This window comes from Neodiprion pinetum, chromosome 1 (genome assembly GCF_021155775.2).
Source record: "Neodiprion pinetum isolate iyNeoPine1 chromosome 1, iyNeoPine1.2, whole genome shotgun sequence".
Classification (NCBI taxonomy): domain Eukaryota; kingdom Metazoa; phylum Arthropoda; class Insecta; order Hymenoptera; family Diprionidae; genus Neodiprion; species Neodiprion pinetum.
Genome location: NC_060232.1, coordinates 11,238,303 through 11,255,338, shown reverse-complemented (window position 1 = coordinate 11,255,338; position 17,036 = coordinate 11,238,303). Strand labels below are relative to the sequence as shown.

Here is a 17,036-nt window from a genome sequence, read left to right as displayed (position 1 = left end):
TGGACCTATCTGTTGTTAAAAAAAATTAACAATACGGTAATAAGATTTGAAACACTGCATAATAGGTTTTTCAATTGAATATTTTCAAGAGTCACCGATTATAGAATGGGTACTTAAATTTGATAAATATGTGAGTGATTCATTAGTTATTAATGATGATCTTTATTGTTCGATAACAATATGCGTTTTACAAAAAATTAAACAATTTGCAAATATTATTAGATACAAATTTATATGAACTTACGAAGATGTAGCAATGCTATTTTATATCTTCCTATACAAATTCACTTCGACTATATAGTTTTTAATTCATTAAAGAACATAAATAACTAATAACAAGTTATGGAAAGCTGTAAAATTTCTTGTCACTTTACCGCATCGCATGTGCTTAATGAGTACATTATATTGAATCATCATGTTTGAACATATTCAAAATAAAATTTTTAAAATAATGTTATTCACAACCAGTTGGGTGTGCTGGCTACAATTTAACAACAGATTCGGATTCATCAAACCAAACCAATGGTAGCGCACTATCAACTCTTATTCTTAATACAACGATATTTGTAACGTCAAATATAAACTTCCACGTGTTCAACAAAAATATATACGCCAGAAACGTTTGGAAGTCGAAAACCATTACATTGCTCTGAGCACGAAAATAAATATGGTGCAATCACAAAATTGATTCATTCATTTTTGAAAATATATTTCAAAATTTATAAGTAAAAAAAAAGTGTATATGCCTTATATTACATCATAGCAGTCAGAGTACTATTTAAAAACAGTTCAATGATTAAAATCATTGGTGAACTTCAGCAGCATTTTGTACTGGGCAGAGTAAAGGTAACTAAATTATATTTAATGCCTAAAGAGATGTTACTGTTGGGTATTTCGAATTCATGATTGGATTTGTCAGGTATTTAATTTCTTTCGCGAACTTAAACTATTCACTGGTTTAAACGCAAGTACTAAATGTTGAGTCATATTACTTGCAAAACGACAATTTTTTTGTATGTCATTTAAACTTTGTAGACTTATATTATTTTGAATTGAAATAACGAGAGTACCCCGCGAACGCAGTTATCCATCTATAAACTTAAGAGGTCAGTAACAAATTTGTCAGCATACCTAACAGAGTATTGGAAGAACGTGTGACGAACTTATAAAAATATCTAAGATGAAATTGAACCGTTAAAATGGAGTGTAACAGATTATTTTGAGGTAGTGAATGCTACATTCTATTACCTGCATCGTATGGATCTGTGTTGGGAGGTATCAATTTGTATATTCATTTTTGCAACAAAGTTTCAAGTTCTACATAATACGGATGTATACAATACATACCTGCACCAAATACTAAAAACGTCGATGTTTACACGACGAAATACATGTTTTCATTTATTCTACGGACAACTAGATATTTAACGAGATATTTGATGTCCATAATATCTTAGGAAATTTTAATATTCGACGTCTACATCCGCTATTCCCCTCATTTTCTTCTCGCGTTTAACTAGAAATATATTTATTTGTTCTTTTATAAATTCATCTACTTACGATTTCCAAGTGTATAGGTATAAGCAAGTACGATTGTACAAATCAACAAATTTCCCTTTCATTAATATTTGGAAAACTAGGTCGCACATATAGTATAAAGCAATCGTTATACGTGCACTAAAAATGTATTTGCAGCCATACACTTAGCCCAGGTACTAAACCGTTTTAAAAAATAAAGTTATAAATACTTCGGGTTACAGCAGTAAATATGGTGATCATAGTGAAAGTAGTATCCCCTAATTTGGAAATTTCAACGTGATTCACACTTTTGTAAGATTTCCAATATTTATGCTTCAATTCTGCCGCATGTGATTCTTTTCTGTACATAAATGTTTCATCAAATGACAATTTGTCACGTCTAAATCTTAGATTTATTTAATTATAAACTATTAATTAGTCTAATTGCACAGAGGAATGCTTATGTCGTCGACCTGACGTAAAATAACAAGTAGGGCGTTGCGGAATTCCGCGGATTTGGAGCCAATTTTTCTTCAAATTCGCGCAGTGGAATTATCCTAACTACTTCGTCGTCACACTCTAGCCATGACCCACCATGTTTACTTCTACGAATACCACAACACTCCATGCTGCGACAGCCAACTCTTATTACATTTAATTGTTCTTTGTTTTCACTGACATTTGATTTCGATCTAAAGAATTTCATTAAACCAGATGATTTGTCCGATGTTGTATTACTATTATTTTGTGTTGGAGTTTGCCGCTTATTATCACGTTCGCAATTAAAATATTCAGACGATGCAGATTCGTCCGGTAATCGAGTGTACGCCACATAATGACCTGCCGTCATTGTTGCTCCCTGGTGCATAATAACTGAATACAATTTGTAGACATGCCGAGTTTCTCTTCTACTACTTGTGCCCGGTATATCATTTATACAATCTTCGCAAAAACATTGCAACGTTAAGGGTGTTGGCATGTGATTGTTGATCTTCTCCATCGACCTGAAATTTATATTGTACACATTATAAATACGTGCTTGCGGGTATATCGGAACATACGCGACACACGTGCATTCGTATTGCATTTGAATCTGAGTTCCAACTTTAATAGTACTCGTCTTCTTATAGTTTCCTAGACGAAAGTTACCACTTTTACCTAAAATTTTAGTAATATCAGCAATAGGCTAAGGGAATTCTTTAATGTCGGATATTCTTAAAATTGTTGTTGTACACTAATTTTAAAAAATCATGGCCACCTGAAATTTTATCGTAAAATATTCCAGTTGAAAGTAACTAACCCTGCTGTGGTTGAGAATCTTTTCAATTGCAGTATGAGAAGCCTGGGTAAGGAAGGAAAACACACAGCACGCCGCGCTTCATTGTAACGTAAGCAACAAGCGCACCAGTATTTATCTCGGCCCCGTAAGAGTTCACTTGTTACTACGGCTCTCCTATACACTTCGCTACTGTCCATTAATCTTTTATCCTCTTCTAAATGTGGAGGAATTCATGCAAAAAAATGTAGGCATTACAAAACGAATATGCTAATTTTCAATCTTATAAACTAGGATCAATTCTGTGAATACGTATGAATTTCCTCACCTTTTTCATTGGATTGGTCAATATCTATTGGAACATAAATATCGCAAAATGTTTCTTTTCTTTCAGTCACATGTTCACACTCTAAACACGTTGTGCGAAGAAGGCTAACCCCCTCAAAATCCTCTGAAATGAAGCACTTTTTGCTCTCTGGTTGAGGTGCCGCAAGTTCATTGTTACTTTCAACAACATCTAAGTGACCATTTTCTAATGGTTTCGAGGGTGGCGCAGTTCCATTCGAACTTGATTGGATAAAGTTGAGGCTCCCTTTAGAAGAGAACTTTTTCTTCTTCTTTGATTTGCGAAGGCCACGTTTACTCGAACTAGTTTCAGACTGTACATCATTTACCTGATCAATGTACAAATCTGATCCTCCGCCATTCTGCCCGAATTCACTCTCTCTGTGCCTCACAAGCAGTTGAAACGTTTCTCGTATGTTGTCCAGTAAACAAACCAACAACTCGTGTGCATCCTGTTGCTGATTGCCTTCAAATATAGGATTTACCTCCCTGAAATCATCGATTGAATCATCGTATGTTACATCACTATTTAGATTTAACCATAGTTAAAAACGTACCTGAAGTAATATAGTTGGTTAAAAATCGAAAATTTAACAAAATCATTACCTCAATGCTTGCAGGAACGCATCTGGTTGATATGGTTCACCGTTATCTTTCATCTCCGAAATTTTCAACGCTGCAAATAACTCGTGTAACTTCTCCGTGGCCACTTGTATTCTAGGTTTATTAGAATCTCCCATTGGACCTGCTAATGCCAAAAGATCTTTGCTGCTCCAACTACGACTGCCACTTGCTGTTAGCGATACACCAGTTCTACCAAGTGACGATGATTTCATCTAACAAATTTTAACAAGCATATCAATAATTTTTGTAACCAATCCAATAGTGCAATTAAGTCAGTGTTGTTCATCTAGATAATAATCTGATTATAAGCCCCAGATAATCAACTGGATGCAAAATTCTAACTGAATACAGCAATCCTATTGGGTTTGGAATTCGGTCATCCTATACACCAAAGCAGTTGTTAAATCGTAGTACCATAGAGAATTGTCACTACGTGAATCAAGAACAACCAATGCAAATTAGAAAGCTAGATCAAATCGCTTAACTGAAGCATCAGTAGATTGGTAGCATTTTTAATATATTTTTATGAGGACTGAATATTTTAATCAAATTGGCAAATCAAAGAAATGTTGCCCTTGTGAATGTGAGTGGCATTCAAATTAATTTAACATCAATTTTGAATTTCAACATTCTTGTATGGTTTGTTATGGTGAATTAATATATATTGCCTAATAAGACTTATACAGGGTGCGCAGTAACATCAGGCATAAAATTCCAGGACTTGTACAGGACCTTTCAAGGACTAGGAGCCCTACAGGATACATTATTTTAGTAGTTTTTTCTTGAGAAACGAAGTCAACAACACTTTGCTCAGTTACAACAAAAGTTTTGTTCATAATAATAATAATAATCACGGAATAATAATCAATTAATATTAATCATATAATAATTAAAATTTTATATAATAATATAATTAACATTCAATCAAAAATGTTTGAATTAAATGCAGGTGCATCGATGTATACGTTATTGTTACTAACAGGGTTTGTTTCTTTAGTTTTGGGGTATTTTTAAAAAAATGACAAAATTTTTTCACAGCCACATTGAGTTTCAAGAAGAAACAATTACATGGAAAAGCGGACAATTTTCATCATCGGCAACTCTAATCACTTGGAAACAAGCTTGTTGGAAAGTTGTTGGAAAAAATTGAGCATCTTCGAATCTTTGAAAATTAATGTAAAGTCAAAGATTGTATTTATGAGAAATACCAGGACACAGGTAGAATTCAAGGATATTTCCAGGACTCTCAGGATTTCTAGTACTGCTGGACACCAAGTTATAATTACAGTATCAGTGTAAGTACAAAAATAATTTATAATTCAAATGTATTGTCCCAAATACTTAATGGCGGTTTGAATTAACAGTAAAAATTGTAACTGGCCAAATTTACTAGGTGGAATAAATTATATCAAGTTTGCAGCTGATACCTTAGTTTGAAGTTGTTTCACAGTCAAATTGGACAAGTCGGTGGCCAGATGATGTAGATTGTGTAAAAAGGAGGGTGCAAATCTTAGGGTGTACAGTACACTGTTTAAAAAACATGTGTTGCCCAGATTGCATAGCGATGCTATCCGCAGTCCTTCTGTCCCGTTATTTACTGTGTTGCACATAGCCTCCTGGGAGTTTGGCAATTGACTCCGATATCCATTTAACATTCTGCTCTCACCTGTTTCTGAATTAATTCACTTCTTATCATAACTGATATCATAATTTGAACAGCGCTGTTCTACAAACGTAATTGTGGTATCAGTTTTTTCAATTTCATTTACCGTTGAGGAAAGGATATTTATTCAAAGTGCCCCCTCTGGTAGTTGTACGAGGGGGCTGACAAGTTGTTTTTGCAGTGAGTGATTTGCTGCGCCCTGAGAGCGACAGGCAAAACTTTTTCCTAGGAGGGACCAGCAGCTCATCCTCGTCTTCTTCTGCTTCTAATATTGTCATTTTCTGTCAACCTGAAACAACGGGGACTTAGCGTGAACGAAAGAAGTAAGTCAACTTTGTTACATTTTAGATAGGTAGCACAAATTTCAAGTAATCTCGAACAATGCCAAACGAAAAATTGTATTTATATAACTCTCAACTATACTGCACCGGCACGCTTTTTACATACTAATTTTACTGCATATACCACAACTATGTAATAAAATGAAGTTATTCAATGCGATACATGAAAAAAACGGAGTCCTATTTTATTTGAGAACGTATAGCTAATCAAATACATTGATATCGTATTATATTAAGTCAAATTAACCTCATCTTGAAACCTCAATCGCATATACGCAATAATTTTGAAATTTCACTTGATTAAACATTTTAAACTCGTTGAATTTTAGTCATATTTTAATTGACGCATAAATCATGATTTCGATTTGTTATAATTTCTCGTCTATTAATCGGTGATTGTTAAGAAATTGATGCGTACGTTACTGCATGATGAACACGGAATGGTTATTGTACAATTAGAGTAAAATTAACTGTCACGATAAACAGGCAAGGAATAAAACATAGTACTTGTTCTACTGGGAAAATATAGATAGCAGGAGTTATAAAAGCAGATTAAATAATTCTTGCATTTCAACATTGTTCCGAATTACGAAAATCCTTTTACGCTTATCGTTACAATTCTCACAGTTTTTTTACTCACGTAATATTTATTAGAGGAGTCATGGAACAATGGTATCTCTCGAAAGTAATACGGTCAATAATATTTCATACGCTAACTACATCAATGATTTGAGTAGGCCCCATTTCGACAAAGTAATCTCAATTGCTTTTTATCAATTTTACTGCAGCCATTAGCCATTTCACTTAATATCCTGTGTTAAAAATTGTATGTAGAGAGAAAACTCTAGCACTAATAGGCGCGGCAGTCAATACAGGACGCTACCATTACCTCGGCGCTTTTAGCTCCTTTTCGCTACCTTTCGCGCCTTTCGCTACCCTTTCGCCTGTGCTAGAAAAATCGACCTACTCATGTGCAATTGCGTTGATTGAAGATATTGCAATCATGGTGTCAAGCGGAAAATCCGTAACAAATTCGAGGACATTTCTAGGACCTCAAGGACTTCCTGGACCACTGGGCGCCATGAGTCAATATATTTCGATCAGCCGGTGCAAATATCCGCCCAATATCGAACGTTTTTATACATCTTTGGGTAACGCAATAGTGTTAGGTTCACAAAGACGCAAATGCGAATTATGTGCTAATTTACATTGATTGGTTCTGCTATTTTGTACACCGATTAACCATGTGAATGGATCGCGCTTAAAAAATCAAATCACATCCCGATGGTACCGCCATCAGCGGTAGAACCAAGTAGTAGACAGCTTATTCATACATCTTCTCCTGTATTTATCACTCATGTGCATAGTTCACAATCCAACTATTTCTTTTAGTTGTCGCGTGACAGTTGAGGTTATGTTCGAAGCCTATTCATTTGATTCCCGGTGAAAAATTTGACTGTTTAGAAGTTTATTGATGTCCGCATTGATCGCATTGACGTCAGTAGTGTGATTAAAATAACAGATATGTTTCATCTATTGCAATCTTCAAGGAATAGTTTATTAAAATTACATCTACGGTTCATACATTTTTAATCAACTTGTCTGTTAAACGTAAGTATGTAGTTGTATTAATGTTTTCCTGCAGTTTTAATTGCAGATAATACGGTGTATAACCATTGTAGAAATTAAAAATTTGCACGCTATTGTAATCACCTATTCTTCGCGCCTAATCTTAAAATAGTTCGACATATACTCGTCAATGTAGGTGCTTTGGGAATTAAAGGCAACTCTAATGATTTTAGGTTTGGCAAATACTGCTATGTTGGACGAAGACTATTTACCCAAACAACGATTGCTGTTGTTTTATTGCTTTTTTACTTGTATCTACTTTCCGGGGATACTGATTTTGCTGAAATTCAATGACAACATATACAATGTGGGAACCTACAAGTTTATCCCCATTCTTATAATACTGATGTTTGCAGAGGTGACGAAACTGTCATTCTCGCTACTGCAAACGGATCTACCAACTTTGTCCAAAATCGATTCAAAGTCGATAACAAAGGCGAGAAAATCATGGAGCAAACGATTCAAGGATATATTCAAGTTTCTGGTATCATCAGTTGTAATGGCGCTTATTTATTATATAATTGTCATTCTCTTCGGATGCCCACTCTTGACACATCATGAGGAAACTATTATGCTCACCCTCACACTGACAAGCCTAACCTTAATACCAGCTAGCCTTCACTTGGGTGTTGACGAATCCATAGCACTCTTGACTGGAGCTCCCTTACAGTCTAGTAATGTTCTTGTCGAAGCTGTCAAGAGAAATATACAGGCTACTCTACTTGGCACTTGGCTTGGTGCCACAGTAATTCCTCTGGATTGGAATAGACCCTGGCAAGCCTGGCCTATTCCATGCATTACAGGTGCTCTCATTGGATATATGATTGCCCATTTTTTCACACTCATTAAAATGGTGCCCTTTTCACGAAAGAAGAAAAATCACTATAGTAATAATATCAAATAATAATTGAAGTCTTATCATTATTTCAAGATTTATGAATAGAAATGATTTAATTGACATTTACAATAAATATTTTTCATTCCAAACATCGATTACCAAGTAGATTGAGTTCCTTTATGACTTTTTGAGAAATTTCTATGGAAACGTCATAATTATTTTTCTTACATTAGATAAGACATATTTCTATATTTCAGATGCTTTTTAAAAATAAATTATCCTTAATGGCCAAATAACTGATAGATTGCTAATTATCGTAACTTCACCCGACTAGACACCTGCATTCAAATATCTATCAGCGATATAACTGTTCGATATGTCAATTTCAAGTGACTTGATAGTACTGCTGCGAGTAGCTCTCTGGATTCAAATTTACTGTAAATGGTAATTAACTTGAATTTAACGATTGTACATTTTTGAATAATAAATCATTTATGCTAGATCAACGCATCATGCTTTAGGTGGAATTGACATGTGTACTCAATCACAATTGCATGTTCAAATAAAACCATTCCGTAAACTTAACAGAACTCACAAATGAGATTCGTTGTGCACACAAGATGGAAAAAAAATATCCAGGGAAGTCCACTAAAAATTTTTCGGTTGATTTAACCATTTTTTTTTTTTTATTTGTTACTAAGTCTAAAAGAAAGTACTAAGTACAAATTAAATGTTGATATTATAATTTGAATGTTAAAATGACAACAGTTTGTGTCATATTTACTAACAGATGTTATAAACGATACGAGCATAAAGTGGACCTGCTGGGCCATTGTCTTTAGTTAGATTCTTCTAACAGTGTATGATACTGCCTGATGAGTTAATTTCATCATTGAGTAATGAAACTTGAGTTTCTGAACCCATGTATCATGCATAATATAATTACTGCTGTTGATTGTTCATACACAATCGTGTATCCTATGTTCATATCACAATATTATTGCTCAGGAATCGTCAACACAGGCGAAGTTTGTTAAACGTCTCAGACTGGACAACTCCTTGAGTACTACACCATAGTCTGATGTTTGGAAACCCAACATATATCAGTAATTCTACGATGGCCTATATGTCTTTTCTGGATTCTTCAGAGTCTAACTGGTCAATTGGCGGTATTTTATATCTATTCTGGTAGGAAAACTTTTTAGCTTGAATAACGTAAACAAAAAATCGGACAAGTTTGCATGCTGTGAGTAATACTTTTAGAATGCACCACATATACGTGATCTTGCGCAAGAGAAATCAATAGCGCTCCGTAGCTATGCGCTGCGAGCAACATATCAAAAGTTACAGCTCGAAAACGAATTATTCATTTCGAGATGGAATTCTATTCGACACGCGCTCGATGTATTCCATAACATTAATATTCACAATTATTCCAACAACATTTTATTTTCTCTCTCGATCTTGAGTTTTTGTCGGCATAAAATCGAAAAGCTGTTTTAGCTAGTCGCAAGTGAAGTATCTACGTTGCGTAGAGAAGCAGAATTGTTTTACGAAAAGTGTTCGTATGGAAAAAAATTCGAGTAACTGTAATACATCACGGATGCGCTAATTTTGATCGAGATGAAATGGATGCTCCGTATATGAAACAGTATTAAACGCAGTGTCCTGACTTGAAGACGTAAAAAGGTGATGGCCGGCGATATTTTATTTTTTTTTGATTGAGAGAGAAAGAACGGAGCTCCTTGATACTTCGAGTGTATTTTAATACACATTTGAAAAGTACGAGCAAAAATTTTTATCATCCGTCGCAGAACGACAGCGTCATTACCTGACCCGTTAATTGAAGAATATATCTTTAGTCAACGGCTAACCATCGAAGGGCCTGGCCGCGTGAGTCTGGAATAGGCACGAAAGATAAAGTGCCTATTTCTCGTATGAAATGTAAAAACTAAAATCATTATACATCATATCATATCATCGTACATCATACATCATACATGATCATCCATCATACATCATATCATACATACTATTGAAGTTCGAAATCCAAGTTTGCATGTCGGATATTCGGATGTTCAGAAAGTGACGTCACCGAAATTTTTTTTTTTCTTGACATCTCCATCTATATAGACGAAACTCAGCTAGCCGAATTCCTCAGTCCGGAAACAACCGCGCAGTAGAGCGGACGTATGAAAATCGCGCTCCGCAACTTTCGAATACCGGGTTCTCTACCTCCTGCATCCTGCGCTCCGGGTCCGCTTTCTCGTGCAACTCGAGTTCCAGAACAAGCGCTCCGTGGTTCCTGCGCTCAAGGTCCACTACCTGGTGAAACTGGACTTCCAGGACAAGCGTTCCATGGTTCCAGCGGTCCAGGTCCGCTACCTGGTGCAACTCGAGTTCCAGAACAAGCGCTCCGTGGTTCCTGCGCTCAAGGTCCACTACCTGGTGAAACTTGGCTTCCAGGACAAGCGCTTCGTGGTTCCTGTGGAGCGGGTACAATACCTGGTGGAACTCGACTTCCAGAACAAGCGCTCCGTGGTTCCTGCGCTCAAAGTCCACTACCTGGTGAAACTCGACTTCTAGGACAAGCGCTCCGTAGTTTTGACTGTCCGGGTCCTTGACCTGATGACTTTTGACCTTACGGATTATTTTCAAGTTTACAAGTTTGATTATTGGAAACGTCATGTTTTTTACTATCAAACCAGTATTCATGCTTCATATAAAATGTTGAATCGAACCCAAAAACCGAACGACCAGGATCAACAAATTATAATTGATGAGTAGTACACGACAATACCGTCGTTCCATTATAGCTAAAATTGCTGTGCGTAGTGTTTCAAATCTGTCAGCACTTAGCTGATTGTTCTGTGGTATTTTTTCACGAAATTTATTGTCATAAAATCACAATACGTTATACCTACGTGCATGTGTAAACGTGATTTGTAGCATTATGTAGAAAAAATTTTACGGGTAGATTCGGTTTGCGTCACATGCACAAAGAAAGTGTTCATTCTGTGTACAGTGAAGCAAATACCAGAACTTTTTGGGGAGTCATCGTGCCCCAGTCACCCCTAAAACTATGTCATCTGGTAAAACACTGACAACGAGGAAGCGAGCGTACGAGCACAAAAACCAGTTACACTAGGCATCCGACCCCGAGCAAGCTTTGGCGACAAAACTTACGCACTCCATTTTTCTTCCCAATTCGAGATTCCAGTAGCGAGGCGCTTCAATGGCCAGCTCATCACTTCGCCATTTTACGACAATTGATGACATGAAAATTTTTTTGGTAGTTTCCAAATGTGAGTTGAAATACACTCGAAATTTTAGATAGCTTCGTTAGTTATCTCTCATTAGAAAATAAATAGATAACAATGAACGTTTCGCTTAAGAATGATCGTATTTGATTGATTTGAAGGAAAATATGCGTACTTTTCTCGATCTTTCATATGGTAGCATTTAAAAAACCCGGTTTCCACTTTGAACCGACATGAAAGATATTTTTTTCCATTATCTGATTTTATTATTCACCTTTTTTCGGTGTTACTTGAATATTTAGTTATACAATTATTGATTGCTTTCAGTTTTCAACCATTTGTATACCATAATAATATAAATGCAATAATTATGATCAACTATTTTCATGTAAACCAATAATAAAAAGCTATGTGACTATTTGTGCACGGTGAGTATAACATTTTTTTTTATATTTAATGGTAATTGTGATTCTGTTAATCTAAACGTTTTTAAACTTGTAATGTTTATAACAAATTATTCCAATCCATTTTTGGCGCAAGCCCAAATTTTCTCATAATCTTCTTGGTAAAATGTGTTTATGAAAAAATTATATTAATCCTTACACAATATTTTTGATGTGTTCTAATACTGGAAATATTTGTTACTATTCCAGGTATAACACGAGGTGGTTAGCGGTCGTCGTTGGAGGTGGTTTGAGGTGGTTACGGGATGGTTGCGGGTGATCGAGGATTCCAAGGTAGGCATCTTAGATTTACGAGCAAAGTCTGATTAGTACTTTGTCAATCTTGTGAGACCTATGAGATAAGTTCCTAACCAGACAAAAATATATTGAAAATTTACAGTATTTGACAACAGTGATACCTTATCACATGGACAATGGCCCACCTCATAATCAAGCTTTACAAGTCCTCATTAAGAGTAAGTTTTACAAGTTCTTGGTAACAGTACCAACAATTACTTAATAACTTCATTCGAAATTAATAATATGTTTTTGTTTTCAGTATTAAAGGCTATTAATGAGGATAGTCCAACGGTGCCCACATTATTAACGGACTACATATTGAAAGGTGGGCTGATTTCTTTCACCTTGTCTTGAATCCGTGCGAGATAAACACTTGTATATTTCACGGTCCAGTTATTATCATGAGGTTGAAGTTCGTAATGTTATTCAGGCGATGAATTTTTAGAAAAACTTGGAATACAACTTCAGGATTGTCTGAAAATAAGTAAACCGTAATAAACCAAATAGTAATCATATAAAGTTATCAGTAATAAGCAATTGCGGGTAAAATATTAGCTTACTTTTGTAAATATTTATGAATATAGCCTCTATGAATGTTCATTGTTGGTGTATAAGGTCTGGCAACGTACGTACTTTCTGTAAGAGATGTTGAAGATTTTCAACATAATTATGTTTCAGTTCTGTGCCCCACCTAGTGATCCACTAGTACATATCCTCCGACGTGACGTCGCTGTGCTACGTATAAAGACGAAAAGATTTATTAAGATGCAAATTGTTCCTCTCTTCTTGCCATTGTGCTTTCAGCCATTGTTGCGCTGTGTGTTTAAAATTTAGGACAGTATATAATATAGAATAACAGGTACAGCTACGAATATAGCACTACAATAAATCTTATAGAAATGAGCTCTCATTGAGATTTCTCTGTATTTATAACTCGACGCGAGAAGGCAAAAATCAATGTAATGCCATCTGTAAGGTAATTTGACTCGCGCTTGCACAACGAGAACTCGTTGGCCATTTTGCGGTGAAGTTTGAAAAATCGTTGTACAAGAAATTAAATAACTATAAAAATGGATAAAAAATATTATTTCTAATTGTGAATGTAGCTAATACAGCTTTAACCGTATATTGATTATGTGAATGATCTATTGTGACAAGATCGGAATTAGATAAGCTCTCTAAATACTATTTTCTAGTCTATTAATTTATATCATGTATGTGTAAATGTATATTTCTTTAGTTTATACAATCACTGCACTAGGATTACCCTTGCCACGTTTTATGGTGCGCTTGTGTAATTTGTATATTATTAACCTTACGTTTTACTTTATTTGCGACAAGTTGTGAGTGTTTCTAATTTCTTGGCAATTATTTATGTACATGTTGACATAAAAACAGCTATTTGATAGAAATTATAGTTTATAGTTTACACAGCCCATTGCATGATATTTCATTATAAATACGTATGTTTCAATGTATTTAGGAATAATTTATCAAATGTACACAGGTCATGTGCAAATAATAAATGAATTCGACCGCAGTTTGATGTATTCGTTAGAGCTTTAACAATAAATTTAAGCTTTGTTACTTCTTTTATATTATTATGGATAATCAAAAACATTTCCGACTATTCGTGCTGTGGAAGCATGGGGATTAAACCAAATGTAGCAAAAGATTAGAAACAGTGTATGTAGAGTACGGGTATTTTTCTAATAATGCAAACACGTGCCGCTAGCTTAGTTTTGACATATCTAGAATACCACGCCTTGCGAACTAGCTTTCCAGACAAAGATAAATGATGAATTTTAAGGACTGCATTATCGTTGTTGAATACTCTATGCCTCAAGGGAAACTAAAATCTGTAACGATAAAATTGATGCACCGGATCATCGTCGACTTTAACTTCTGAAATGTCCTACCATTTCCGAACACCTCCAACCATCCTATTTACCTATATTACTAGATTAACTATGATATGAAAAGAGAAGAATTATTCATTTCGAAATGGGATTCTATTCGACACGCGCTCGATGTATCCCATAACATTAATATTCATAATTATTCCAACAACTTTTCATTTGCTCTCTCGATCTTGAATTTTCATAGGCATAGAATCGAAACGCTGTTTTAGCTGGTCGCAAGTGAAGTATCTGCGTTGGATGGAGGAGCAGAATTGTTTTTCGTAAAGTATTCGGATGGAAAAAAAATTCATAGTAACTGTAATACATCACGGATGCGCTAATTTTGAACGAGACGAAATGGATGCTTCGTATATAAGACGGTATTTAACGCTGCGTAGTGATTTCAAGACCTAAAAAGGTGATAGGGAGAGAAAGAACGAAGCTTCTTAACACTTCGAGTGTATTTTAACACACATTTGAAAGATACGAGCAAAATTTTTCATCATCCAACTGTCGCAGAACGGCAGCGTTATTAGCTGACCCGTTAACTGAAGGATATATCTTCAGTCAACGGCTGACCATCGAAGGGCCTGGCCGCCTGAGTCTGGAATCGGCAGGAGAGATAAAGTGCGTATTGCTTGTATGAAATGTGAAAACTAAAGTCATTATACATCGTATCATATCATCATACATCGTACATCATACATTATACATCATACATCATACATAATACATCATCATACATAGTATCAAAGTTCGAAACCAGAGTTTGGATGTCGGATGTTCAGAAAGTGACGTCACCAATTTAAAATCAGCCAGCCGAATTCCTCAGTCGGGAAACAACCGCGCAGTAGAGCGGACGGATAAGAGTCGCGCTCCGCAAATTTCGAGTACCGGGTTCTCAACCTCCCGGATCTACAATAAATTATTTCAATTCGTTTTTCGCGCAAGCCGAAATTCAGTAGCTGTCAGTCCGCTAATAAAATTTCTCGACTTCCAGGATAAGCGCTCCGTGGTTCCTGGTTCACGTTTACAATAAATTATTTCAATTCGTTTTTCGCGCAAGCCGAAATTCAGTAGCTGTCAGTCCGCTAATAAAATTTCTCGACTTCCAGGATAAGCGCTCCGTGGTTCCTGGTTCACGTTTACAATAAATTATTTCAATTCGTTTTTCGCGCAAGCCGAAATTCAGTAGCTGTCAGTCCGCTAATAAAATTTCTCGACTTCCAGGATAAGCGCTCCGTGGTTCCTGGTTCACGTTTACAATAAATTATTTCAATTCGTTTTTCGCGCAAGCCGAAATTCAGTAGCTGTCAGTCCGCTAATAAAATTTCTCGACTTCCAGGATAAGCGCTCCGTGGTTCCTGGTTCACGTTTACAATAAATTATTTCAATTCGTTTTTCGCGCAAGCCGAAATTCAGTAGCTGTCAGTCCGCTAATAAAATTTCTCGACTTCCAGGATAAGCGCTCCGTGGTTCCTGGTTCACGTTTACAATAAATTATTTCAATTCGTTTTTCGCGCAAGCCGAAATTCAGTAGCTGTCAGTCCGCTAATAAAATTTCTCGACTTCCAGGATAAGCGCTCCGTGGTTCCTGGTTCACGTTTACAATAAATTATTTCAATTCGTTTTTCGCGCAAGCCGAAATTCAGTAGCTGTCAGTCCGCTAATAAAATTTCTCGACTTCCAGGATAAGCGCTCCGTGGTTCCTGGTTCACGTTTACAATAAATTATTTCAATTCGTTTTTCGCGCAAGCCGAAATTCAGTAGCTGTCAGTCCGCTAATAAAATTTCTCGACTTCCAGGATAAGCGCTCCGTGGTTCCTCGTTCACGTTTACAATAAATTATTTCAATTCGTTTTTCGCGCAAGCCGAAATTCAGTAGCTGTCAGTCCGCTAATAAAATTTCTCGACTTCCAGGATAAGCGCTCCGTGGTTCCTGGTTCACGTTTACAATAAATTATTTCAATTCGTTTTTCGCGCAAGCCGAAATTCAGTAGCTGTCAGTCCGCTAATAAAATTTCTCGACTTCCAGGATAAGCGCTCCGTGGTTCCTCGTTCACGTTTACAATAAATTATTTCAATTCGTTTTTCGCGCAAGCCGAAATTCAGTAGCTGTCAGTACGCTAATAAAATTTCTATAACTTTATAATCTTCTCATAATCTTTTTGGTAAAATATGTCGATAAAAAAATTATATTAAACCTTACACATTATCTTTGATTTGTTCTCATGCTGAAAATGTTTATTAGTTTTCGAAGTATAACTCGAGGTGGTTGGCGGTGGTTGAAGGTGTTCGGAGTTGGACGAGGAGGAGGACGAGGAGGACGAGGATTTGTGCTCGGTGAGTAAAACACTTTTATAATATTTGATGGCAATTGTAATTATATTTTATCTGAAATATTTCAAACTAGTCATGGTTACATAAAATTATTTCAATTCATTTTTCGCGCAAGCACATATTCAGTAGCTATGAATAAGCTTATACAATTTATTATATTATTAATTAATTAATTAATATTCTTATAATATTTAACGGCAATTGTAATTATATTTCATCTGAAATATTACAAACTTGTCACGTTTACAATAAATTATTTCAATTCATTTTTCGTGCAAGCACATATTCAGTAGCTTTGAACAAGCTTATACAATTTATTATATTATTAATTAATTAATTAATATTCTTATAATATTTAATGGCAATTGTAATTATATTTCATCTGAAATATTACAAACTTGTCACGTTTACAATAAATTATTTCAATACATTTCTCGTGCAAGCACATATTCAGTAGCTATGATTAATCTTATACAATTTATTAAATTATTAATTAATTAATTGATTATATTAATCCTTATACAATATTTTTGATGTGTTCTCATACTGAAAATATTT

At 35.4% G+C, this 17,036-nt stretch overlaps 3 protein-coding genes across 8 annotated transcripts in view; 2 read left to right on the top strand and 1 right to left on the bottom strand.

Moving 5' to 3' along the window:
- Positions 1–142: 142 nt before the first annotated feature.
- Usp1 (ubiquitin specific protease 1) lies at positions 143–6,576 on the bottom strand. 3 transcript variants are annotated; one of them, XM_046614336.2, is made up of 7 exons: positions 6,408–6,576; positions 5,533–5,715; positions 5,191–5,435; positions 3,746–3,975; positions 3,123–3,628; positions 2,819–3,011; positions 143–2,522 (listed from the first exon to the last, which is right to left on the bottom strand). In XM_046614336.2, exons 2-7 carry the CDS (start codon positions 5,702–5,704, stop codon positions 1,979–1,981), a joined length of 1,890 nt encoding a protein of 629 aa, XP_046470292.1. In that variant the 5' UTR covers positions 5,705–5,715; positions 6,408–6,576; the 3' UTR covers positions 143–1,978. The 3 variants fall into 3 exon arrangements, with proteins under 3 accessions (XP_046470292.1, XP_046470300.1, XP_068990109.1); XM_046614344.2 differs by having other exon boundaries at positions 5,191–5,429; XM_069134008.1 differs by lacking the exon at positions 6,408–6,576 and adding an exon at positions 6,186–6,204.
- Positions 6,577–7,028: 452 nt separating this feature from the next.
- PIG-F (phosphatidylinositol glycan anchor biosynthesis class F) lies at positions 7,029–8,761 on the top strand. Its single transcript, XM_046614383.2, has 2 exons — positions 7,029–7,378; positions 7,570–8,761. Exon 2 carries the CDS (start codon positions 7,587–7,589, stop codon positions 8,298–8,300), a length of 714 nt encoding a protein of 237 aa, XP_046470339.1. The 5' UTR covers positions 7,029–7,378; positions 7,570–7,586; the 3' UTR covers positions 8,301–8,761.
- The window catches only part of LOC124213249 (receptor-interacting serine/threonine-protein kinase 4-like), a 19,772-nt gene continuing 10,812 nt past the window's right edge, over positions 8,077–17,036 (top strand). The window contains exons 1-2 of one of the 4 annotated variants that reach the window (XM_069134012.1): positions 8,077–8,199; positions 9,243–9,422. The gene's annotated coding sequence lies outside the window, so the exon portion shown is untranslated. The other 3 variants (XM_069134009.1, XM_046614369.2, XM_046614359.2) reach the window with 3 other exon arrangements.